The sequence below is a fragment of the Bubalus kerabau genome, chromosome 16 (assembly GCF_029407905.1).
Source record: "Bubalus kerabau isolate K-KA32 ecotype Philippines breed swamp buffalo chromosome 16, PCC_UOA_SB_1v2, whole genome shotgun sequence".
Lineage (NCBI taxonomy): Eukaryota > Metazoa > Chordata > Mammalia > Artiodactyla > Bovidae > Bubalus > Bubalus kerabau.
The window spans coordinates 72,105,631-72,130,176 of record NC_073639.1 but is presented as its reverse complement, the minus strand read 5'-3'; the positions used below and the strand labels follow the sequence as shown (position 1 = coordinate 72,130,176).

Here is a 24,546-nt window from a genome sequence, read left to right as displayed (position 1 = left end):
CAGTTTTTTCTTTTTAAAAGCAATTTTATTGAGATAATTTTTATATCATATAATTCACCCATTTAAAAGTGTACAATTCAATGGTTTTTCATATATTCACAGAACTGTGAAGCCTTTACTACAATCAATTTTAGAACATTTTCATTACCTTCCATAAAGAAACATTTATTGCATTTCTGCATTCTTCAGAATTGTGACATCTTGGGAAGAGAAATGGAGCTGACCATTGAATAGCAAAGTTCTCAAAAACCTTTTGGTCTCAGGACCCCTTACACTCCTAAAAATCACTGAAGATGTCAAAGAGCTTTTGTTCGTGAGACTTAGGTCTTGAAATTTACTGTGTTAGAAATTAAAATTGTTTCTGTCATTTAGTCATGTCCGACTCTTTGCAACCCCACAGACCGTAGCCCGCCAGGCTCCTCTGTCCATGAGATTTCCCAGGGAAGAATATAGGAGTGGGTTGCCATTTCCTTCTCCAGGGGATCTTCCCAACCCAGGCATGTCTCCTGCATTGGCAGGCGGATTCTTTACCACTGAGCCATCAGGGAAGCCCAGAAATTAAAATGGAGACATGTTACTAATATTTGTTAATTCATTAAAAAATAGTCACTTATGTTAAGATAAATAACATGTTTTTTTTCAATGAAAAATAATTATTTTAGAAAAGATTAGTGAGAAGAGAGGGAAAGCTTCACATTTTTACAGATCTGTTTCATACCTGGCTTACTAGATGGTGGCTGGAGCCTGATATTTGCTTTTTCACTTGTGTTTTTTTGTGATACGGCATACCATGTAGCCTCTGGAAAACTGTACACTCGTGAGAAAATGAGAGAGAAAAAGGCAAATAATGTCTTCGTGTCATTCTCTAGCTAGTACTGACTTTATGGGCATTCTGAATGGATCTTAGTGCCCTTTGGGGGTTGCCCATCAAGAACCACTTCCTTAGGGAAGGTGTTAGGACACCTTTACCAGGCACCCAATGTCCTTCACCCTCCCAGCCCTCCCCTGTCCCCGACAGACTTTCTGTTTATTGATATTTTCGGAAACATGAAAGAAAATAGGAGAAGGTGATAATCGCTCACGTTCCTGCCACAGAGAATTAAGCACAATGTACTCTTTATGATTATCTGTGAGAGATATTTCAGTTTATGAACATTAAATTCAGTAGCTCATTGTGTTCCCATATTTGGCATTGGCTGCTTAGAAGCTCGCAGCCAAATTTGTGTCAACCCTAAAGAAATGTCTGGGACTCTTGTTTTTTCCTGAGGGAGGATTCAACACAAATTCTCTAGCTTTTAGCAAGGGACAGAAATGAGCCAGGTAACAAAAGAAATTTACTGGCTCTTATAACTGGGGAATACAGGGGCACAGTTGACTTCTGGTATGACTGGACCAGGAGGCCTTTAGGGCTTTATTTCACTCTTAAGTTTTAATTATCTATTTGGCTTTATGTGGCTCAGTCTGAGGGTTACTGAAATGTTACCAGGGCTTTTTCTCCATCTTTTGATTCCTGTATTCTTTGCTCTTCTCCCATAGAATTACTTTCTCTGGGTATCAGGAAAAATGCCTTCCAGGAGTCTCATATTCATATTTTCTTTCTTTTAGAAACTACAGCATAGAGAATTGTTTCTCTCCCAACATCAGCATTTGATTCCAAAGAAATCCCTAATTGGCTCAATTTTATGTGTACATCTACCCCATAGTCCCGGGAGTGGGTGTTGTACTACTATAGGTACTCTGCTAGACTCGACAAAGTTTTCTCAGGCAAAAGGTGACTGTTATCATAGCAGAAGGGGAATTAGAAAGTGTTTGGAGTAAATTTTTAAAAATCATAGTTACTTGGAACTTTATCTCATACCATATATGAAAGTTAACTCAAAATGAAACAAAAAACTAAATGTGAGAGGTTTACCTATACAACTGTAAAAGGAAAACATGGAGACAAGTCTTTATGATCATCGAGTTGGCAGTGGTTTCTCAAATGGCATCAAAAATGCAAGCAGCAAGAGGAAAAATAGAAAAACCAGACTTTGTCAAATTTTAAAACTTTTGCATGTCAGAAGACACTGTCAGGAGAGTGAAACCCATATGAAATGAGAAAATATTTGCAAGTGATATATCTGATAAGGACTCAATATCCAGAATAGGTAAAGAACTCTTACAATTCAACAACAAAAAGAGAACCCAATTTAAAAATGGGCAAGATATTTAAGTAGACATTTCTCCAAAAGAAGATAGAGAAGTGACCAAAAATCACTTGAGAAGATAGCGTCATTAGGCAAGTGTAAATCAAAAGCACAGTGAGATGCTACTTCAAACCCACTAGGATGACTGTAGTAAAGAAACAGATGACAAGCGTTCGTGAGGATGCGGAGAAGTTAGAACTCTTATGCACTGCTGTTGGGAATATACAATGGTACAGCCACTGTGGGAAATAGTTTGATGTTGTCTCAAAAAGTTAAACATAGAATTACCATATGACCCAGCAGTTCCCCTTGTAGGTATATACCCCCCAGATTGGAAACAGATGTTCAACAAAAACTTGTGCATGAATGTTCCGCTGCAGCTCTGTTCACAATAGCGAAAAGGTGGAAACGACCTAAGTGTCCATCAACAAGAGAATGGATAAACAAACGGTGATGTATCCATAGAACAGGCTACTATTTAGCTATAAAAAGGAATGAAATACTAATACATGCACGGATGAACATGCTGATGAGCATACTGATATAGCATGGCTGAACTTTCAAAACATTCTAAGTAAAAGAAGTTGGAAAAAAGACCACATACTGTATCAATCTACTGGTGGGAGATATTCTGAGCAGGCAGATCTTTACAGAGAGAAATAGAATTTGCCAGGGGCTAATGGCAACCCACTCCAGTGTTCTTGCCTGGAAAATCCCAGGTATGGGGGAGCCTGGTGGGCTGCCGTCTATGGGGTCGCACAGAGTCGGACACGACTGAAGCGACTTAGCAGCAGCAGGGACAGGAAAAATGGAGAGTGAACACTGAGTGGGTATGGGGTTTCCATTTGTGCTGGTGAGAAAGTTCTGGAACTTGATAGAAATGATGGTTGTACAACATTGTGGATGTACTTACTGCCACTGAATTGTACACTTTAAAATGATTACAATGGCAAATTTTATGTATATACACGATGCATAAAAAAAGATGTCTCGGCAACCCTCTCACCCCATCCCCAGACCCACAATGATTATAAAATTCTACTGCAGGTAGGTAATGAGGTCTTGATACTTGATTAACTGTTCTGGGTGCCATCCTGGGTAGCAGTCCTGCATTTTAGCATCAGCATCCTAGTTAATTGCGAATCTTCAGGAGCTTGCTGCAAGCAGTTTCCTGGGATATTATTGGTTTCTTAGTGATTTTATTTACAGTGCAATTCATGGCATCAACTGCTTATGTATTTCCTTTGAAGATAGAGAATAAGAGAAATGGATGAGTGGAAGTAATTTATTTGCAGATGCTGTTTAATATTCTTTGTTGTAGGCATTCATTTTAAACTAGGACTTGGTTGTATATTTGATCTTTCTCTGGCCTCTGGGAGAAGTTATTTCTCTCTGATTTATTTTTAGTGTCTTTCTGAGCATTTCACAATCTGGAGGGACAGTAAGATTTAGGTTTATATCGCTCGGCTCAAAAAGTGGAATTTGGAGCTGACTCAGTGTTGCTGGATGGTCCCTGTTCCTTTATGCCCTTGACATCTTACCCTGGTGAGGTTTCTGAAAACAGAGACAATGGACTGTCTTTAACTTGAAATAGCTCAGGCCAGTTCAAGAGTGGTGGGTCTCAGGATTTAAAACACTGTGACAGTCAATCACTTTTTACATTTTTCCCTGTTAGCGGTGCCTGTGGTGAGGTGAAGCTAGCTTTCGAGAGGAAGACATGTAAGAAAGTGGCCATAAAGATCATTAGCAAGAGGAAGTTTGCTATCAGCTCTGAGAGAGAGGCAGTAAGTACCTGTGTTGGTGGCTGCTTGACCCCATCATAAAGAATTTACCGCTCAGAAGAACTTTGGAAAATTTTGGGTATACTGACCTAACCTAAACACAGATAATTTATTTCCAAAAATATTTGGTTGTACATAATAATACACATAGCAGGAACTTTTTTTTTTCCTTCCAAGTTGTTACAAGACTGTTTTTACAATAAACGAAAGGAAATTAGGGGAAAAAAAAAATCCTGCTGTATCCCCGCTGCTGGAACCCCACAGCTGCTTTTAGTTTTCCCTTTCCTTCTGGTCTTTGTTCCTGTGAACTCATGTTTCTAGATGGCTGAGATCGTATTGTATACAGTTTTGTATTCTGCTTTTCCACATAAGCATTAATGCGTAAACTCTTCCCTACTATATCCTTTTGGATGATTGAGTCTCTGTTTCACCAGCTTTATCACACTTTATTCATCCATCTCTCTGTTTGATCATTTAGATCATTTAGGTCATTGAGATAATTTCTAATTCTTTGTTCTTTCTGATAATGTGGCAATGAATACCTCCATGTTTATAGATTTTTAAAAGATCTTGATTAAATTATATGGTCTCTTTATATGGTAACCATTCACTTTTTACATTTCCTGTAATACATACTTACTGCATTGGTGGAGTGGCCAAATGTATTGGTTTTTCAACACATGACCCCACAAAGTAATATAAAATGTGTCGTCTAGTCACGTTTTCCTTTGTGGCCAGCTGTTTCTGGCTATTATGCTTTACATTCCTTAAAGATCGATTTTTTTTTTTTTTGGTCCCTAGACAATGCATTCTCACATAGCAAGAGGAATTTCCTTTCAGTGTTCACTTTGTTATAGATCTTTCCCCTGTGATTCTGGGTTTGTTTTCCATTTAGGGGGGAAGAAAATAACCTACCAGATTCTTAATGACTTGGAGCACAATTTTACGTTTTAATTTCATCTTTCAAATCCCATCATATTCTTTAGAGCTCTCTATCATCAGAATATACCCAGCCTTGGTAATGAGTTTACCAGCTTACAGGAAGAGGCTGGCTTTTAAAATTAAACATCTGGCTTTCTTCGCTGAAGTCCATTTTACATAAATATGTAATTCTATATCCTCTTTGCTTGTAGAGGGTGTAGCCCGTGAGGTTGAGTAACTCGAGTCATTCTTCTGGAATTGTAACGGAGAGCGACTTTTCTACCCTGAAGCTTCCTCTTCCCTTTAGAGTCTCAGTAAATATCTCAGCTTGCGTTTGAAATTGGAACCTGGCTCTGCTTAATTATGAGAAATGTGACTTTATGTTTTCTTTACACAGTTTAATTGAATACCTTCTCCTTTATGGTTTTTGCTTGTTGTATTTTATTTACAAATGTAAACAATTCCTCAGTTTGATGAGACAAGCAGAGCTTACCAGGTCAATGTAAGGACAGTGGGAACACATTTGTTTCTGGCTGTGGGAACTGCAGCAAGTGGCTTCCTTTCTCTGAGCCTTGTTCTGTCTGTCAAATGGGAATACTTTTAGAGCCCAGTTCACTTGGATTATGGGCTTACATGAGATGACCCTTTTAGATAAAGAGCTTGGCATAGAGCCTAGTCACTTACTGAATGGCTTATTATTTACCAAGCATTTTGCAAAGTGATTTTAGGTGAGTTTTTGTGTAATTCATCCTTGATTTCTCTGTAAGAACAGTGCTGAGTTTGGAACTCAGGCAGCCTTTACTCAACTAAGTTTAACTGTAAACATTTTCTGCATATTGGCTATTATTATCATTAATAACTAATGTTGTTTTATTAAAGGATCCGGCACTCAATGTTGAAACAGAAATAGAAATTTTGAAGAAACTAAATCATGTAAGTACTACTGTAAAAACATGACCCATACTTAAATTCTTTTATCTCAAAAAATGGGGAGAGTGCAAAGCACTTCAGTGTAATAAAACTAGTATTAACCTGGGTTCCTTAATTGTGTGTGTATACGTGTGTGTATGCATACATGCATGGTTTTAGCTGTTAAGCTGGGAAGAGCTTTACCCTAAAATTTTGAAAGGACAATACAAAGATTTTATCATTAATTATGTTATTTTTCCGCTGAGTTAGTTCTGGACCAAAAGATGTAGTAAATCCGCTAAATCTCTTTTGGTATATTAATTATACCTGAATTTCGTACCTCTTAAGTACCTTTAGGAGGTGCTGATTTCCATTCACCTTGGTTGGAATAAATCAAATATATCCAAGAGTATACCCAATAAGTATGACAACATCTTGGGTGTTTGAATGGTGTCTCTGGCCCCACTGAGTATCAGAGGTCCTGTCTTTTTTTGTGCAATCATGACCTTGTCTCAGTGGAAAGAGTCTAAAGATATGAGAAGAGAAAGTTAGACGAGTGGGACGCCTCCCATCTTCCTTTTTCTTCTTTCTGTGTTTCATCATTAATTCATGGGCCCCCATGTAGTTGTGAGCTACATGAGTTAAACTTGAAATAAGACCTCCAGTCTTCCAGCTGAGAATTATCTCAGTGGTCCTCAGCCTTTTTGGCACCAGGAATTGGTTTCATGAAAGATGCTTTTTCCCTGGACCCGGGGTGAGTGGAGGATGGTTTCAGGATGATTCAAGTGCATTGCATTTATTATGTACTTTATATTTCTATTATTATTACACTGTGATATGTAATGAAATCATGATAGAGTTCACCATAATACAGAACCAATGGGCGGTCATTCGATTGATGGGGAGCAGCCGTAAGTACCGGAGAAGGCAATGGCACCCCGCTCCAGTATTCTTGCCTGGAAAATCCCATGGATGGAGGAGACTGGTGGGTTGCAGTCCATGGGGTCGCGAAGAGTCGGACACAACTGACGGACTTCACTTTCACTTTTCACTTTGATGCATTGGAGAAGGAAATGGCAACCCACTCCAGTGTTCTTGCCTGGAGGATCCCAGGATCGGGGGAGCCTGGTGGGCTGCCGTCTCTGGGGTCGCACAGAGTCAGACACGACTGAAGCGATTTAGCAGCAGCCGTAAGTACAAGTGAAACTGCTCCTTTGCCCACTACTCAGCTCCTGCTGTGTGGCCCCAGTTCCCATGGGTTGGGGGCCCCTGGATTGTCTGATTCTGGTTCTTAACTTCTGAACTATAAAAGTTTTCTTCTCCCTTCTCTGACCTGGTCAGATCCTCCTAACCACAAATAGAAACTAAGAACATCACATGGACACAACAATTCAGTAGGTTCCTTTAGAATTTGTGGTGGTTCTGAAGACCCATGGCACCCCACTCCAGTACTCTTGCCTGGAAAGTCCCATGGGCAGAGGAGCCTGGTAGGCTGCAGTCCATGGGGTCGAGAAGAGTCGGACACGACTGACCGACTTCACTTTCACTTTTCACTTTCACGCATTGGAGAAGGAAATGGCAACCCACTCCATTGTTCTTGCCTGGAGAATCCCAGGGGCCGGGGAGCCTGGTGGGCTGCCGTCTATGGGGTCGCACAGAGTCGGACACGACTGAAGCGACTTAGCAGCAGCAGCAGCAGCAGCTGAAGACCCATGAGAATGTGAGTGGCCGAGCTTCCTGCTTGGCTTTCTTCTAATACCTTGCAACTTCTACCTCTTCCCTGCCTTTGCCTCCTTTTTTCCATGGGATCTGGAATCTCGTTAAAGAGAGGAGCCCTCTAATTTACCAGGGTGGGGTTGCTTCAAACATCCCCCAAAGATAAACACTTAGAATCCTCAGAGAATTTTCTCTGATGTCAGAAGATCCCCAAGCATAACATTTATATAAATCTGATGTCTGCTGCAGAGGAGAGAAATTTAAAACTCTAAAAAAGATCCTTGGAGATTTTTGTTGGCAATTTACAAGGGCACTTGGGAGTCCTTGGGAAGTAGAGATGGGCACATGAGCGCATTTGGATGTTTGGGGACAGTGAGTAGAGCCTAGTATAAAGTCCAGTAGACCCTGGCCTTTAGAGTCAGGCACTGATTTATCAATTATCAAATGTTTATGGTGCCAGCCTGTTTTCTAGGCCCCAGGCAGTCAGTACAGATAGACCTGGCCATCTCTCTTCTTACATGGCTTTAGTCTAGTGGGGAGACAGACCTGGGTTCCCATCCCTTGTTCTGAGCAGGTCATTTCACTTTGCAGAGCTTCTGCTCCCTTGTCTGTTCCTGGAGACCATAGGATACTTACCTCAAAGGTCAATGAGACTTGATTATGTGCTTCTAAAGTTTTCAGGGCTTCCCAGGTGGCTCAGTGGTAAAGAATCTGTCTGCAGTGCAGGACACACTGGAGAGAGCCAGGTTCGATCCCTGGGTCAGGAAGATCCCCTGGAGAAGGGAAATGGTAACCCACTCCAGTATTCTTGGCTGGAGAATCCCATGGACAGAGGAGTCTGGTGAGCTACAGTCCATAGAGTTTCAAAGAGTCGGACATGACTGAGTGACTGAGCACGCACACAAAGCTCTCGGCACAGGAAACACACTGGGGGCATGACATTGATCTGCAGTTCCCTACCCTTTGCCCTGTAGGACCTAAGTGGAGGGTCTGGGTTGGTGGCCTCTGGTTTCTGAGACACTTCAACTGTGACAGCTGCAGCCTGTGGCTCTAGAGCTGGTGGGGACTGGAGACAGTGCATGCCGGCTCCGGCCGCCCCCCATTCCCAGAGTGGCACTGGCCAAACAGACCAAGCAGTTCCCAGTCCTTCCTTTCCTGTTCCTTTTCCACGTGTGTGTCTTTCCTTCTGCCTTTCTTTTCATTTTATAATGCACTTCCCTGGTGGTCCAGTGGTTAAGACGCTGCGCTTCCACTGCAGGGGACTAGGGTTCGATTTCTGGTCAGGGGACTAAGAGCACGTGTGCCTCGCGGCCAGAAGAAAAAGATGTCACAGGTGTATATTCTAGAGTCAGATGGTCCTAAAAGATTTATAAACAGCAGCTTTACTTCTTTACTAATCGCCTTCCTGCATTTAAAATTTTTTTCAGCTTTTTATAAAGAAGAATTTACCTCCGTTATTTCTACATGATTTATTAATGCATAAACTGCTGTCTCTTGGCTTATCAACAATAATAGCTTGTTGTCTTTCTGTTATAAGAGAATTTTCAGTTCAGTTCAGTTCAGTCACTCAGTTGTGTCCGACCATGAATCCCAGCATGCCAGGTCTCCCTGTCCATCACCAACTCCCGGAGTTTACCCAAACTCAGTCCAGCGAGTCGGTGATGCCATCCAGCCATCTCATCCTCTGTCGTCCCCTTCTCCTCCTGCCCCCAATCCCTCCCAGCATCACAGTCTTTTCCAATGAGTCAACTCTTCACATGAGGTGGCCAAAGTACTGGAGTTTCAGCTTTAGCATCACTCCTTCCAAAGAACACCCAGGACTGATCTCCTTTAGGATGGACTGGTTGGATCTCCTTGCAGTCCAAGGGACTAAGAGTCTTCTCCAACACCACAGTTCAAAAGCATCCATTCTTCGGTGCTCAGCTTTCTTCACAGTCCAACTCTCACATCCATACATGACCACTGGGAAAACCATAGCCTTGACTAGACAGACCTTTGTTGGCAAAGTAATGTCTCTGCCTTTGAATATGCTATCTAGGCTGGTCATAACCTTCCTTCCAAGGAGTAAGTGTCTTTTAATTTCATGGCTGTAATCACCATCTGCAGTGATTTTGGAGCCCCCTAAAAATAAAGTCTGACACTTTTTCCACTGTTTCCCCATCTATTTCCCATGAAGTGATGGGAGGAGATGCTATGATCTTAGTTTTCTGAATGTTGAGCTTTAAGCCATCTTTTTCACTCTCCTCTTTCACCTTCATCAAGAGGCTCCTTAGTTCCTCTTCACTTTAGCTCTCTTTTTCTTTTTATTTATTTTTATTTTCGGCCATGTGGCATGTAAGATCTTAGTTCCCCAACCAAGGATCAAACCCTCACCCCTGAAGCACAAACTTTTAACCACTGGACCGCCAGGAAAGTCCCTCAGGTCTCTTTTCTGTTCCTCTTAATGTAATACTACAGTGCATATTTAGTGTTTCCATTATCGTGACAATAACAGGTGGTCCTGCAGAGCCAAGTATACGGTGATCACAGGTAAGTAGAGGTGGAAATGGTTTACTGTCAGCCTGACTCCATGGCTGTAGAATCCGTGACCAAAACGTGGCCAGCAGGACCCACCCTCAGTGGGTGGTTGTGTCTGTTATTGATGTTGATGGTATTAAACTTGACAGCATATGAGTGTCCCCTGTGTGCCAGCTGCTCTGTTGAATGTTGGTCCTAGGAAGATAAAAATAAGACTGACTTGTTGACTTAGCCCATGCAGTACCTGGTGAAAGACTTCTGTTGGGTATCAATTTCCGTGGGGCCACACAGATGAGTACTACTGCAGAAAGTGTGGATCCAAACTGTGGAGGTGGGGGGACTTCCCTGGTGGTCCCATGGTTAAGAATCTGCCATCCAGAGGACACAGGTTTGATTCCTGGTTGGGGAACTAAGACCCACATGCTATAGTGTGGTGTGCCAAAAAAAAAAAAATCCAAGGGGACTTTGAGCTGGGGCTTGATACCTGAGGCCACGTGTGGCCAGAAGGCTGGATCACCAGGATGGAGGGTAGTGTGAGCAAAGATGTGACATGGGGAGAGAGCCTGGGGTAGATGGGGAGTTCTGTGGCCTGGAGAGGAGGATATTTGGGATGGGCAGAAGGAGATGAGGCTGGGTGGTGGTGGGGGCAGGAGGAGGCTGGGTCTGGAAGGGCTTGGTAACCCCTGCTGAGAAGTTGGATTGCAGTCTCTCGGCTGCAAGGTGCTGAAGGATTTCTATTTTCTTCCTTCCTTCCCTCCTCTCACTCTTCTCCCTTTCTGCGTTAAAATAATTTAAAATTATATAATATCCGACACATGTAAAGTAAAATGTAAGTGGTAAAGCGAACTGGTACGATGAACACCTTTGAACTTGCCGTGAGTTTAAGAACGAAGAAACCTGAGCATACTGTGGAATCTACCTCATACTCCAAAAAGCGTTTCGAGATTTGTGCTTTCCACTTGGCGTTGTGTTTCCAAGATCCACCGTGCTGGGGGAGGTGGTGGGGCGTCCATTCTCCACTAACAGTTCATGGTGGGGAGGTATCACTTGGAGGATTTTAATCAGCAATGGAAGGAATGAAATGTGCTTTGCAGGAAAATCACTCTGGTGGGTGTTGCTCTTTTTAATTGAAAGTTGAAAAATCTAAAGTGAATAGATATGCCAATAAAAATCGAGATTTTGATGAGAAAATAAATACAGTCTAAAAATCTTACCACTCTCTTCCTTTTGATTGACATAGCCAGAATCCTTTTCCCTGGTGGGGAGGAGTGTATGTCATTGATCCTCACCACTTCTTGTATCTACCCTGACCACTAGCTTTACCATCCATCCTTTGTACTAGAGAAGACAATAGGGGTGTTACATGCATTAGATGTACTGTACAGTTCTCCCTTGTTCTTTAGCAAATGCACCCAGCATTGATCAGAGGTCACAGACTGTCAGCCACGGTGTGTGTCTCTCTCTCCTCCACCGCACGTATGTGCTTTTGAGTTCTTCTGAAACTAGAATTGCCCTCTTCCCTGGAAAATGGAGGGTCTTGTCTCATGGGTTGCCCTGCGGTGCCAGTTGCCTTAGTTGAATGGCCCTGCTGTCTGGCAGCATGGCTGGGCCCCCCACCTGGGCTTCCTTTACTCGTACTCCTTGTCAGGCTCCCTGGTTTCTTAGGTGTCCTTGAGTCCCTGTGCTCTGGGACAGGGAGGAGGAAGGCTGGGAGGAGATTGGCCTTCCACCCTTGGCGCCAGCGTTAAATGTGAAGCATGGACTGCTCCCTTGTTATTTGGTGGGGTAGAGAGTTTATTGTGTGTACTCACGAAGGAGTAAGTTAGAGTTCTGTCTCCTCCCCTGTGGGCTTCCCAGGTGGTGCTAGTGTTAAAGAACCCACCTACCAATGCAGGAGACTTTAGAGATGCAGATTCGATCCCTGGATCAGGAAGATCCCCTGGAGGAGGGCATGGCAATGAACATGAATGAAAAGAATCCCATGAACAGAGGAGCCTGGTAGGCTATAGTCCATGGGGTTGCATAGAGTCAGACTCGACTGAAGCGGCTGAGCACACACGCACGCTCCTCCCCTGCATGAACTGCAGAGAGTCCTGAGGCAAGGACCAGATGCCTGGTCTTGGCCTCCTTGACACCTTGGCTGGGTGTCCCAAGTTCTGCTCTTGTACTTCTCCTCTTGGGGAGCTTCTTAACTATTTTTTCTCTTTTCCCCCTTTTAGCCTTGTATCATCAAGATTAAAGACTTTTTTGATGCTGAAGATTATTATATTGTTTTGGAATTGTAAGTAGCAAACTTTTTTGTTTCCATTTAAATGCTTATAAACCAACCAAAGGGTCTAATGCTGGTCTGCATTTCTCATCCTGGGGACCCTCAGCGTGTGTATGTGGGGGGTGGCCCGTAAAACAAGCACATGGGGTTAGTATAAATTCTAAAAATCACTCTAGTGTTTCCAAAGGCAGATAGATCTGAGGCCTGGGTTTGAAGCCCACTTTGCTGGTGACTAGCTGTCTACCCTGGAGAAGGCAATGGCAACCCACTCCAGTACTCTTGCCCAGAAAATCCCATGGATGGAGGAGCCTGGTGGGCTGCAGTCCATGGGGTTTCGAAGAGTCAGACACAACTGAGCGACTTCACTTTCACTTTTCACTTTCATGCATTGGATAAGGAAATGGCAAGCCACTCCAGTGTTCTTGCCTGGAGAATCCCAGGGACAGAGGAGCCTGTTGGGCTGCCGTCTATGGGGTTGCACCAGAGTCAGACACGACTGATGCGACTTAGCAGCAGCAGCAGCAGCAGCTGTCTACCCATGGGTTAGTTGATTTCACCTGAGTTTCATATTCCTAGTGTTAAGTAATAACGATAGCTCCCTGCGCAGTCATAAGGATCAAATGCTCTGAGGGCTGGAAGGCCTCCAGCGGAGCATGTGGCATGCGTGGTGCTCAAACACAGGTGCATGTTATACTCTGAAATAACCTGGGTGGCCCTCGTTGCTCAGGATCACTGCACCAGGGTGACACCTGAGTATCTTTCAGGCGCTGGTGTACTTGCAGCTGTACTTGGTGTGATTAAAATAATTTACCGTCTCATTCCTGAAAGAGGCCTGCCTTGGTGTCCATTCTGCATAAGTGTGCAGTGTTTCTGGGACTGGCCATCACGGCAGACAGGCTTGGCCTTACTCCTGAGTGGCCAACAGTGGCCGTGCTGGCTGACCATAAAGATTATAGAGTAAACAGCAGGCCAGTCATCGCGCTAGGAGAGACTGGACAGCCCTTGAAGTGCTTAAGGGAATATCTGTTGCTATGAAATAGGAGATTTATTATTTGACTGGATCTCATTAAAACAGTTCGGGACTTCCCTGGTAGCCCAGTGGCTAAGACTCCGTGGTCCCAAGGCAGGGTGCCCGGGTTCGATTCCTGGTCAGGGAACTAGAGTCCACATGTTGCAATGAAGATCGAAGATCCCGTGTGCTGCAACTAGGACCTGGCTCAGTCAGATAAATTTAAAGAAATAGTTTAATAATAGTAGTAATAAAATAATAGCAGTAACTGATACTAATGAAACAATATGAGCCAAAACCTGCTGTAAGCATTTCACTGGGATTGACTCATGTAACCTGCATAACTGTCATCCAGGTTATATACAAGTTAGTGGTGAGTTGTAGTAGTGAAGTTGCTCAGTCATGTCTGACTCTTTGCGACCCCATGAACTGGGGCCTATCAGGCTCCTCCGTCCTTGAGGTTTTCCAGGCAAGAATACTGGAGTGGGTTGCCATTTCCTTCTCCAGGGGATCTTCCCAACCCAGGGATCGAACCTGAGTCTCCCGCATTGTAGGCAGACGCTTTTACCATCTGAGACACCAGGGAAGTCACATAAGTGAAGTGGTAAGTTAGTTATTGTCTTTAGCTCCACTTGGCAGAAATGGGAACTGGATTGCAGAGGGATGAATAATCTGGCCAAGCATCTCCACTGTGCCGGGTGCTTTACCCACAGCAGTTAATCTCTTAATTTTTACAGCAGCCATCAAGGTAGGTGGGGTTTTATCCCCATTTGTTGAAGGGGTTTAGAAACAAGCTCAGAGAGGTTGCATAAGTCGCCCCAAGTCCCACAGCTGGGAGGTGGTGGAGCTGAAATTCAGGCCCAGTTGTCAGGTCATAGGCTCCTGCTTTCTCCCCTACACCAGTCTCAGAACCACCTGGGTGCACAGTAAAAATGCAGACCCCTGGGGTCTGCTTCCGATCTACTGCATCAGATTTCCTGAAAGCTCCCCAAGCGTGTCCAATGCCCGCCACTCTCTTCCTCTATCTTTCCTTGCTCCTCAGTTTCCGACGGACGCGTGTTTATTGTGGATGTGGCTAATTACCTCATTGCCTTGACACATGGGAGCCGAGAGTGGAAAAACCACTTTGCTTGTCTTGATGAGTTTGTTCTGTTTGTGTTGTTATCTTCCCTCCAAGTGAGTTTCCCTCTAGGAATGAACCCCCTGCTTTGCCTGTGTGTTTCAGGATGGAAGGAGGAGAGCTGTTTGACAGGGTGGTGGGGCATAAGCGCCTGAAAGAAGCCACATGCAAGCTCTATTTTTACCAGATGCTCCTGGCCGTGCAGGTAAGAGAAGCCCTTGGTGCTTTGGACAACTTTCTTTTAGGTGAGTTACTCTCCGAGTTGGCAGAAAATGAGGGATCAGGGATAAAAACCCAGAGAGCAGAGTCTGTGTGTGGGTGGTTCTGTTCTTGGCGAAAACACCCCACCCCTTTGACTCAGATGAGAAAGTTCTTGCTGTGAAGTTTAAGAGAAAAAAAAAGAAATAAGGAAGTTAAAGAAATAAACACACGGTCCCACATGGCTTCTCTTTAGCTAGGAGGTTTTAATGGGGGGTAGGGATCTCTGTTGTGCCTGATCCTTGCAGAAATCCCCCTTACCTCTGGGGCAGGGGTGAGGAGGCAACTGGGCAGGTGTGAGGATAGATCACTCCCCCGTGGCACAGTGCTAGGGGTTTCCTTCATCTGTAGCATCCTGTTGTTTTTTTTTTTCCTCCCATTTATTTATTTTTAATTGGAGGATAATTGCTTTACAATGTTGTGTTGGTTTGTCATACATCAACATGAATCAGCCATAGGTACACACATGTCCCCTCCCTCTTGATTCTCCCTCCCTCCCCCTGCTTGTCCCAGAGCACCAGGCTGACCCCCTATGCTATACAGCAACTTTCCATTAGCTATCTGTATCCAACCAGTCCATCCTAAAGGAAATCAGTCCTGAATATTCATTGAAAGGACTGATGCTGAAGCTGAAACTCCAATACTTTGGCCACCTGATGCGAAGAACTGACTCATTGGAGAAGACCCTGATGCTGGGAAAGATTGAAGGCGGGAGGGGAAGGGGACAACAGAGGATGAGATGGTTGGATGGCATCACCGACTCAATGGACTTGAGTTTGACTAATCTCCAGGAATTGGTGATGGGCAGGGAGGCCTGGTGTGCTGCAGTCCATGGGGTCGCGAAGAGTCGGACACGACTGAGTGACTGAACTGAGCTGAGCTTACACATGGTAATGTGTATATTTCAGTGCTGCAGCGGGCAAACGGCAGGCATGTGTACTGCCTTCTCTTCAGTGTTCGGGGCAGGTGTTGGGGTGAATGGCTGGTGGCACCCTGCATGGTTCAAAGAACATCTCCCTTTCTCAACCCAATTGTTGTGGGGATTCCTGCCAAGGTCTCTTCCCTTGAGAATGGTCCTCTGTGCAAGAAACACAGGGATTGGTGCAGCTGTTGCACTGAGTGAGGCTGGAGGGAGATTTTCCAGGGGCTGATCTACCTGGGTGCCCAGCCTGGGGGCTTCACCAGGTCACTTTCCCAGTGAGAGTGTTTTGGAGGTATTTTGCTGTAGGCTAGAGGGATATCCAGAGAAACCTAAAGCCCACAAACACCTAACCAGTGACTTTTATGTTTTTAATTTTTTAAAATTTAGTTTTTAATTGAAGGATAATTGCATTATAGAATTGTGTTGGTTTCTGCCAAACATCACTTCTCGGCCTTTTGGTTAATATCACGTGTAATGTGTAGTATCTGCTCTTATCAATCTAGCCAGTGTTTTACTCTCTTCATGGTTTGTGGTGGTGCTTTAGTTGCTAAGTTGTGTCCAACTTCTGTGGCCCCATGGACTGTAGCCCATCAGGGTCCTCTGTCCATGGGATTTCCCAGGCAAGAATACTGAAGTGCAGTGCCATTTCCTTCTCCAGGGGATCTTCTTGACCCAGGGATTGAACCTGGGTCTCCTGCATTGCAGGCAGGTTCTTTATCAACTGAGTCACCAGGGAAGGCCCTTAATGGTTTGCTCCCAACTTTATACCAAGAACATTAAGGTGAATTGAGTACAGATCAGTGGACGTGGGAAATTCTTTTTTTCCTAAAGAAATATGGCTTGGTATATAAAAATGAGTACATAGAGAAACATCCTTCTATTTATGATGTTTAGAAACCATTCTATTTCAGTCATCAAGTTTTCAAAGACTGATCTTGCATCAAGGAATATGTTAACTCTAGGTGTTCAGATAATTTACATATGTGTACTTTGTAGAGTCCCTTTAAAAATATTCTCAGAAGTGGAATCAACAAATACATTATTTTGGTAGAATTTTTATAGCTTAAATAGTCCCCAAATGTTTTATGTCACCTGTTGCATTTTTATTATTGAAGCTGACACCTGTTTCTGCTAACACGAAGCAATAGTTATTGTCTTGAAGAGCGAAATAAAAGGTCTGCTGTCATAAGTTGCCTTTTTCATTTTTCTACTTTTTAAAGATTTTCTTGCAAGCAAATTTGTAAATAGTAGTCCACTTATCCAGTGGTTTTCTGATTTGGGAGAGAATATGGTCGTGACATGAGTTATAATTTCATCCATCTGTAAGATGTGTGTGTGTCTGTCTCATGCGCCTGCTCCATGAATCTAAGGGTCACTCCTCTCTGTAGTACCTTCATGAAAATGGCATTATACATCGGGACTTAAAGCCAGAGAATGTTCTCCTGTCATCTCCAAAGGAGGACTGCCTTATAAAGGTAAGAAATTTATGCTCTGTATGTGGCCACTCCAGTAGATTGCTGTTCAGAAACTGTTTTCGAATTCATCAAGTAAAAAGTGGGAGCATAAAAAGGGAGGGAATTTGACCTTTCCATTCTTAGCTGTTCTTTTAGCAACCAGGTGATATTGCTCCAGTGAAGATGCAAATGAGCACTTATTCAGCTCCATGTGTACAAGCCACTTTCATCTTCAGAGAGAGGAAGGAAGAGTCTAGATGGGAGAAACACATCCCCTGTCTTCCTCTGTCTAAGATAGTACTTCCCAAGCCTGGCTTCATTTGAGAATCCCCTGTTGATTTAGAGAAAAACAAAAACAAAAACAACATGACAGCAAGCCTGCACCTTAGAATTGCTGAAGGTGGCACCTAGGTGAAGTATTTTTCCCCAGCTCCTCAGCCAACATTGAAAAACTGGGGTCTAAGAAGAATCAGGAATAACTAGACTTCTAGAGTGTCTGTTAAGGGTTATAAGCCTTTTGTAAGGTTACAGAGAATACAGATCTAAGTTGGGAGAAAACCTGAGCCGTAAAGTTCCTTGGCTCAGGAATTTTTATTTAAGCAAAATGTAATAACTTGCAGGATTTAAAATTACCTTACAGGGCTTTCCTGGGGGTCCAGTGGCTAAGACTCTGTTCACCCAACGCAGGGGGCCTGGGGTTTGATCCCTGGTTGGGGAACTAGATGCCACAACTAAAACTCAGAACAGCCAAATAAATAAAAATATTTTTTAAAAATTACCTTACGAAGATAAGAATGTGTAGAGTCCAGATTAACAGTGGCATGAGTCATAGGCTAGGAACTGCTGTCACCTTCATGCCTTTTTTGAATTGGCAGACTATGTTACTTTTTATTTCATGACATTAAAAGAGATGCCCTTTTGTCCTTACTTTAGATTACTGATTTTGGACAGTCCAAGATTTTGGGGGAGACCTCTCTGATGAGAACCTTATGTGGTACCCCCACCTACCTGGCTCCGGAGGTTCTTAATTCCTTTGGAACTGCTGGATATAACCGTGCTGTGGACTGCTGGAGTTTAGGAGTTATTCTTTTCATTTGGTAAGAAAAAGTTTTTATTGCTTCAGACTGGTTGGTGGTATTAAGGTGAAATAAAATATGTGTCCAGTTAGAGAGTTTGTGTTTAATTTAGGTCACCTTTTTCTTGGACCATTGATTTAAAACAATACCTGATTTTTCATTATGCTGAAAAAAAATTAATATATCTGAATGCCACTGAGAATGCCACTTGATTTCTTTTCCTTTCTCTCTCTACCAATATGAAGCCTTAGTGGGTATCCACCTTTCTCTGAGCATAAGACTCAAGTGTCATTGAAGGATCAGATCACCAGTGGAAAATACAACTTCATTCCCGAAGTCTGGGCAGAGGTCTCAGAGAAGGGTATGGATATGAAAGAGTTCAGAATTTGTGGTTTGCTAAAATGTATGTGTGCTGCGATGGGAGTTTATTTTCAAATTCTGTGATGTTTTCTCCTGTCAATCCTGTTCTTATTTTCTGTTAGTTTTTGCACCATTTTAGAGGCAAAGGAAGTTACTAGGAACTTGGTCTCCAGAGTCAGGCTGATGTAGGCTTGTGTCCTGGGGCTGCTACTTCTTAGCTTTGTGACCTTAGGCAAGTTACTTAACCTCTCTGGGTCTCCTTTTTGTTTATTTGTAAAAGAGGGCACTGTTACTGCTGCTAAGTCAGTTCAGTCGTGTCCGACTCTGTGCGACCCCATAGACGGCAGCCCACCAGGCTCCCCCGTCCCTGGGATTCTCCAGGCAAGAACACTGGAGTGGGTTGCCATTTCCTTCTCCAATGCATGACACTGAAAAGTGAAAGTGAAGTCCCTCAGTCCTGTTCAACTCTTAGCGACCCCATGGATGGCAGCCTACCAGGCTCCTCTGTCCATGGGATTTTCCAGGCAAGAGTACTGGAGTGGGGTGCCATTGCCTTCTCCAAAAGAGGGCACAATAAACCTCTATTTTAAGGAGGTTTTGTGAGGGTTAAATGTAATATACTCACTGTGCCTGGTATCTATTAAGTGTGCAAAATAATGGGTATCTTTTTAGTTACAAGGTCTCCTTTGAAGTAGTAAGCACAGCAAAAGCTAAATGTAACTTGTTATTCTGTGTTTTAGAATTTAAAAGGGTAACTTTGTAATTCTCAAAAGGAAAAGTAGAAAACTAAAACTAAATGTCAAACAATGTAATGCAGATGATTGTGCTAAGTGTCAGAACATCTGATAAATAATACTGTTGCAATATACAGCCAGCCTCCACTTGTTGCGGGCCAGTCCAGCTTTGTTTCTGCCAAGCCTGCGATTCCTAGGAGAGAGCTCTCCCTGGCTGAGGAACTCTCTCCATCACTCCGTGGGTCTCAGAGAGAGTTGGCTGAACATCCTGAGTGTTTTAGAACTGGGGGAAGTTCAGCTTTAATTAGTTTGAACTTGAGTCCAATAAGGGGAGCAGGAACAGAGAGTTAAGTTGTGATATCTGAGCAGGGAGCCATGGGGACCATCATGGCATTCCTGGTGTTCTAAAGTCTTCGGACAAATACTGAGAGTGGGGAGGCCTAGGGGGCTCTGCCTGCTCTGTCTGCTGACTCACTGTGACCTCAGCCCTTCTCTCTTCTTTCTGGATGTTGGCCTGTGATTCTGGCACACTCTCATTTTGTTGATTTAATGTTTTTATCCTTCTCACTGTGATTTGCCAAATTATCTTACTGCTTTAGCTCTGGATCTCGTCAAGAAGTTGTTGATAGTGGATCCAAAGGTGCGTTTTACGACAGAAGAGGCTTTAAGACACCCGTGGCTTCAGGTGTGTATGGGGCAGTGGCTGCCTGCCTGAAATACCCAGGCAACCCTGAACTGTGTCCCTGAGATGGGGAAGAGGATGAAAACATACGTTTGCTTGGTTGGGTCTAATGCCATTTTTCAAGACTGAGCTTTAGGTGGGTGGAGGTGCATGTTTATGTCTGTGGGTGTGAGTGTGGTGTCTTGCATTTGTGTGCAGCCTTTACAGCTTGACCTCGATGAACAAGCTCTCCTTATGGCCTGTCCCGGTTCCGCTTGGCTTCTCCGAGTCTGCAGTTCAGTTGTGTTCCTTTGAGAGGTGGTTGTAGCTCCAAACCTCCACCCCAGCTGCGTCCTTCTCTTCTCTCAAACCCCTTACCTCAGACAGATGGGATGAGCTGCGTTCTCGCCATCTTCAACCTTAGATCAGGGAAACGCGGTTGGGAGGAGGGGAGCAGCCTCCCGCTGGGAGAACCTGGCTATTTCTTAAGCTCAAGTGATCGGGTATGAGGGGGTCCTACTTCCTGTTCATGGTGAGCAAGCATGCCTTTAGCAGATTGTCACCTGGGCCTTTCAAGTCTGCATTACCTCTGTGTCCCTGCTAGGGGTTGTGGCTCCCATTAGATTATGTGTTGACTTCATTCAAGCTACTGGAGTTGGAAATCCTTTGTGCCTCTGCTGGGCTAGTCTTTGGTTTTAGAATTCACTACAGCCTTGGGCAGGCTCTCTGATGGATGCCAGGCCTGTGAGGTGGAGTTCCTTTCAGCACAGCCAGCCATACCTCTTTCTGTTAACTTGCAGTTGGTCTCTGTTACTTGTGGGGATGGATGGGGGACTTAACCAGGTTGCTTGAACTGGAGGCTCAGATACTCTGGAAATTTCTAGTCCAGGAACTCCTGGGGCCATCCAGTCTCAGCACTGTGCTTTTGGGGCTCTGGGAAGACTGTCCTTATTCTTTCTGTCATCCAACTCTCAGCTCAGGCCAGCTCAGGTTGAGAACAAGAAATCCCTACAATAAAGAAAAAAAGTAGATGTATATGTTTGGGATGTTGCCCTGGAAACAGCAGTCCCCCTGACTCCCCGCCCCACCTCCCCCCCAGAAAAAAAAAAACACCAAACTGTCAGATGATTTAGCACTTAATAGACCACACAGATTTGAAACTGCAGGACCCTGGAGAAAAGGAATTTGGAAACAAAGGGTGCCTTTGCATGTGGGGACTTAATTTTGATGAAAAAGAAAAACATTCCTCTTGGCTCTTTTCATATGCCTTAATAGGGAAACTCCTGGGGGCCAGATACGGAGGTGGAGGAGCTGTTAGTCTTGAAAAAAACAGAGCTTGCCAGTTAGGCCTGGGAACAGGATTTACATCCGCTCGAAATGTACAAACAAGTGTAGCCCATTTTTCTTTCACTTTTTGTCTCAAAAGAAAATTGTTGGTAACAGCCAAGGAAAAGGTGAAGTTCAGCCCTGCCACAGGGGTCTCACTTGAATACTCTTTTGTCCATGTTTTATTTTTCCAGCAAAAGTTGGAGTGAACATTCAATGATGACAAGGATGCCGACTGCCCACATAAATCACCTGTTAGTGACAGTTTAGGTTTTATTTTGGGAAATTCAACATTTTTGAAGAAACTAAATGGTTTTGTGGATCTGGCACTGGACTATTTGTCCACAGAATATGAATCTTGTCATTCTTTCTTGTCATCAACAGTGTCCAGTTTAGGGATGCATGTAACTTTTTGAATTATATGTGTGTGCATAGTCACTCCATTGTGTCCGACTGTTTGTGGCCCCATGGACTATAGCCTGCCAGGCTCCTCTGTCCATGGAATTTCCCAGGCAAGAATACTGGAGCCGGTTGCGATTTCCTACTCCAGGGAAACTTCCAGACCCAGGGATCGAACCCAAGTCTCTTACGTCTCCCGCACTGGCAGGCGGATTCTTGCATTGTACAGATATATGCCCAGGAGTGGGAATGCTGGAGCATATAGCAACTATTTTTTAGTTTTCTGAGGAACCTGCATACTATTTTCCATAGTGGCTGCTCCAGTTTATATTCCCGCCAACAATGTGGGAGGGTTCCCTTTTCTGCACACCTTCTCCAGCATTTATTATTTATAGACTTTTTAACGATGGCCATTCTAACCTGTGTGAGGTGGTACCGCATTGTAGTTTTGATTTGCATTTCTCTAATAATTAGCCATATGGAGCATCTTTTGATGTGCCTGTTGGCCATCTGTATGTCTTCTTTGGAGAAAATATCTATTTATGTGTTTTGCTCATTTTTTGACTGAGTTTTTGTTGTTGTTGTTGTTGAGTTGTATGAGCTGTTCGTATGTTTTGGAAATTAAGCCCTTGTCGCATCATTGGCAAATATTTTCTCCCAGTTCATAGGTTGTCCTTCAGTTCTGTTCATGGTTTCCTTTGATGTACGGAAGCTTGTAAGTTTGATAAGGTCACGTTCATTTATTTTTGCTTTAATTTCTATTGCTTTGGAAGACTGACCTAAGGAAACATCAGTATGATTTATGTCAGAGAATGTTTTGCCTCTATTCTCTTCTAGGAGTTGTATGGTGTCATGTCTTATATTTAAGCTAAGAACCTCATTTTAACTTAATTATCTGTGCAAAGGCCCTGTCTCCAAGTAGTCACAATACTGGGGGTTGGGCTTCACTATGTAAGTGGGGAAAGGGGGAGGGGATACAATTCAGCCATAACAGTCACAATTCAGTTGCCATAACGATGAACGAATAACATTTTCAACATTGAGCCCCTCTGATACAGAGGCCCCTGTGCTTATTATGGTGCCTGGCACCCAAGGGTCCTCGTAACTGTTCACTGGGTGGAAGAGGGAGGTGGGTGAGGTGGGTGGGCAGGAAGGCACAGAGGGCATGCCCGGTAGAGGCGAGCAGGTGTAGGAGGAAATAAGGGCTGGACCTTTGAGGGTGGCCTTGCCTGAGAAGTGAGATCCTAGAGGAGTGTGGATGAACTTGGTGCTTGGACAATGGGGAGGTACACTGAGTACCTCAATAAACACAGTGATGGAAGCAGGTGATTCTAGCCGCTAAATGTAGAGGATGAGATGGTGGGATGGCATCACCGACTCAATGGACATGAGTTTGAGTGAACTCCGGGAGTTGGTGATAGATAGGGAGGCCTGGCCTGCTGCAGTCCGTGGGGTCGCAAAAGTCGGACACGACTGAGCGACTGAACTGAACTGACATGTAGAACAGGTAAACTGATTGTTGTGCACTACGTTTTCTGCAGTCGAATTGCTGAATGTTGAAGGCCTTCCCTCCTTGGTTCTTCGTCGCCCCCATCCTCCATGGTGCACTGTGTATGCCAATACACAGTGGGAGGAGTGGGGGCGGGCTGGGATAGGAAGGTACACGGGGATTTGGAAATGAGCTGCTCTGGGACTCTATTCTAAACGTGCTACTTGCAATGGCTGAGCTCAGCTTTTGGCTGGCCCCAGAGTCCACATTCCTAATCATGTGGCATCTTACCTTTCTGAAGGGGGAAGCTACACTAGGCCACCTCTCCTGGTTGGCAAATTCTTAAGCCCTGCAGAAGTGAACATCTTGGGAGGTGGGCAGGGGTGTCTACGTGCCCTGCCCCACCCCTTCATTTCCATCTCTAGCAGCAGGAAGCACCTGTTCACTTTTTCCTCTCATTAACTCTGGGGTACTGTGGGCTTGCCATCCTTCTTACAACTCATACAGTGCTTGCTTGCTGAATTTTCTAGGGTGCAGGGTTGCTTTGTTAGGGTGGCCCTGGTAACATGCTTCATTGTTGGCAGTGGGAGGGGCCACTTATTGGAAAGATGTGTGGATCAGCATGGAGCCAACCCCAGTATCTGGCTTCCTGATGGCCATTTCTCAGGATCTGGGACGCTTGTTCTGAAAGTATTTGACTACTGGGGTCTGTGGTTCTCTCTGACCCACCTGGAGCGCTTAGGGTGTATGGATTTGGTTGAGCCCATGTTGACTGAGTGTTGACTGCTGATTAGACTGTTCTGTTTTCTCCCCTGCACCCCATCTTAGCCCACTTCTCTGTTTCTGGGAGCATCCTGGCCCTGCCTTTCAGGAGCCTTCTTTCCCGCATTCACAGCCTACTTAGGTTTTCCATTTCTTCACAGGATGAGGACATGAAGAGAAAATTTAACAACTTGCTTTCTGAAGAAGATAAGTTGATGGCTGTGACCCCGGTCCCTGCCCAGGTATTCTGGATGATGGTCATTAAATGTAGGCTAAGTTTAAGGAGCCCATGAGTGGAGGAGGAAGAGCTTGAATAGTCTTTTCAGCTCCAATTGCTTAACATTTTTTTGTAAGGAGTAATGTCGTAGATACTTTGTTTCAGCTTGATCTGCTCTGATACATTTAGAAGATTTAATAATGAAGAATATGTTTTATGAATTAGAGAAGCACAGGTGAGGGTCATTATTCAAAAAGTCTCCTGTAAGGCAAGATTGTGTGCATGCTCAGTTGCTAAGTCTCGTCTGACTCTTTGTGACCCTATGAACTGTAGCCCACCAGACTCCTCTGCCCATGGGATATTTCCAGCAAGAATACTGGAGTGGGTTGCCATTTCCTCCTCCAGTTGATCGTCCCGACCCAGGGATCCAACCAGCGTTTCCTGTGTTGCTGGTGGATTC

At 44.1% G+C, this 24,546-nt stretch overlaps 1 protein-coding gene across 6 annotated transcripts in view; it reads left to right on the top strand.

Moving 5' to 3' along the window:
- CHEK2 (checkpoint kinase 2) overlaps positions 1 to 24,546 on the top strand; it is a 39,160-nt gene that overhangs the window by 10,938 nt on the left and 3,676 nt on the right. For 3 of the 6 annotated variants that reach the window (XM_055549388.1, XM_055549389.1, XM_055549387.1), the window contains 9 exons: positions 3,862 to 3,970; positions 5,768 to 5,821; positions 12,250 to 12,311; positions 14,534 to 14,633; positions 16,997 to 17,083; positions 17,996 to 18,159; positions 18,384 to 18,541; positions 19,832 to 19,917; positions 24,031 to 24,111. In XM_055549388.1, coding sequence (XP_055405363.1) covers positions 3,862 to 3,970; positions 5,768 to 5,821; positions 12,250 to 12,311; positions 14,534 to 14,633; positions 16,997 to 17,083; positions 17,996 to 18,159; positions 18,384 to 18,541; positions 19,832 to 19,917; positions 24,031 to 24,111 — 901 coding nt within the window. The remainder of the gene's footprint in view (positions 1 to 3,861; positions 3,971 to 5,767; positions 5,822 to 12,249; positions 12,312 to 14,533; positions 14,634 to 16,996; positions 17,084 to 17,995; positions 18,160 to 18,383; positions 18,542 to 19,831; positions 19,918 to 24,030; positions 24,112 to 24,546) is intronic. The other 3 variants (XM_055549390.1, XR_008703243.1, XM_055549391.1) reach the window with 3 other exon arrangements.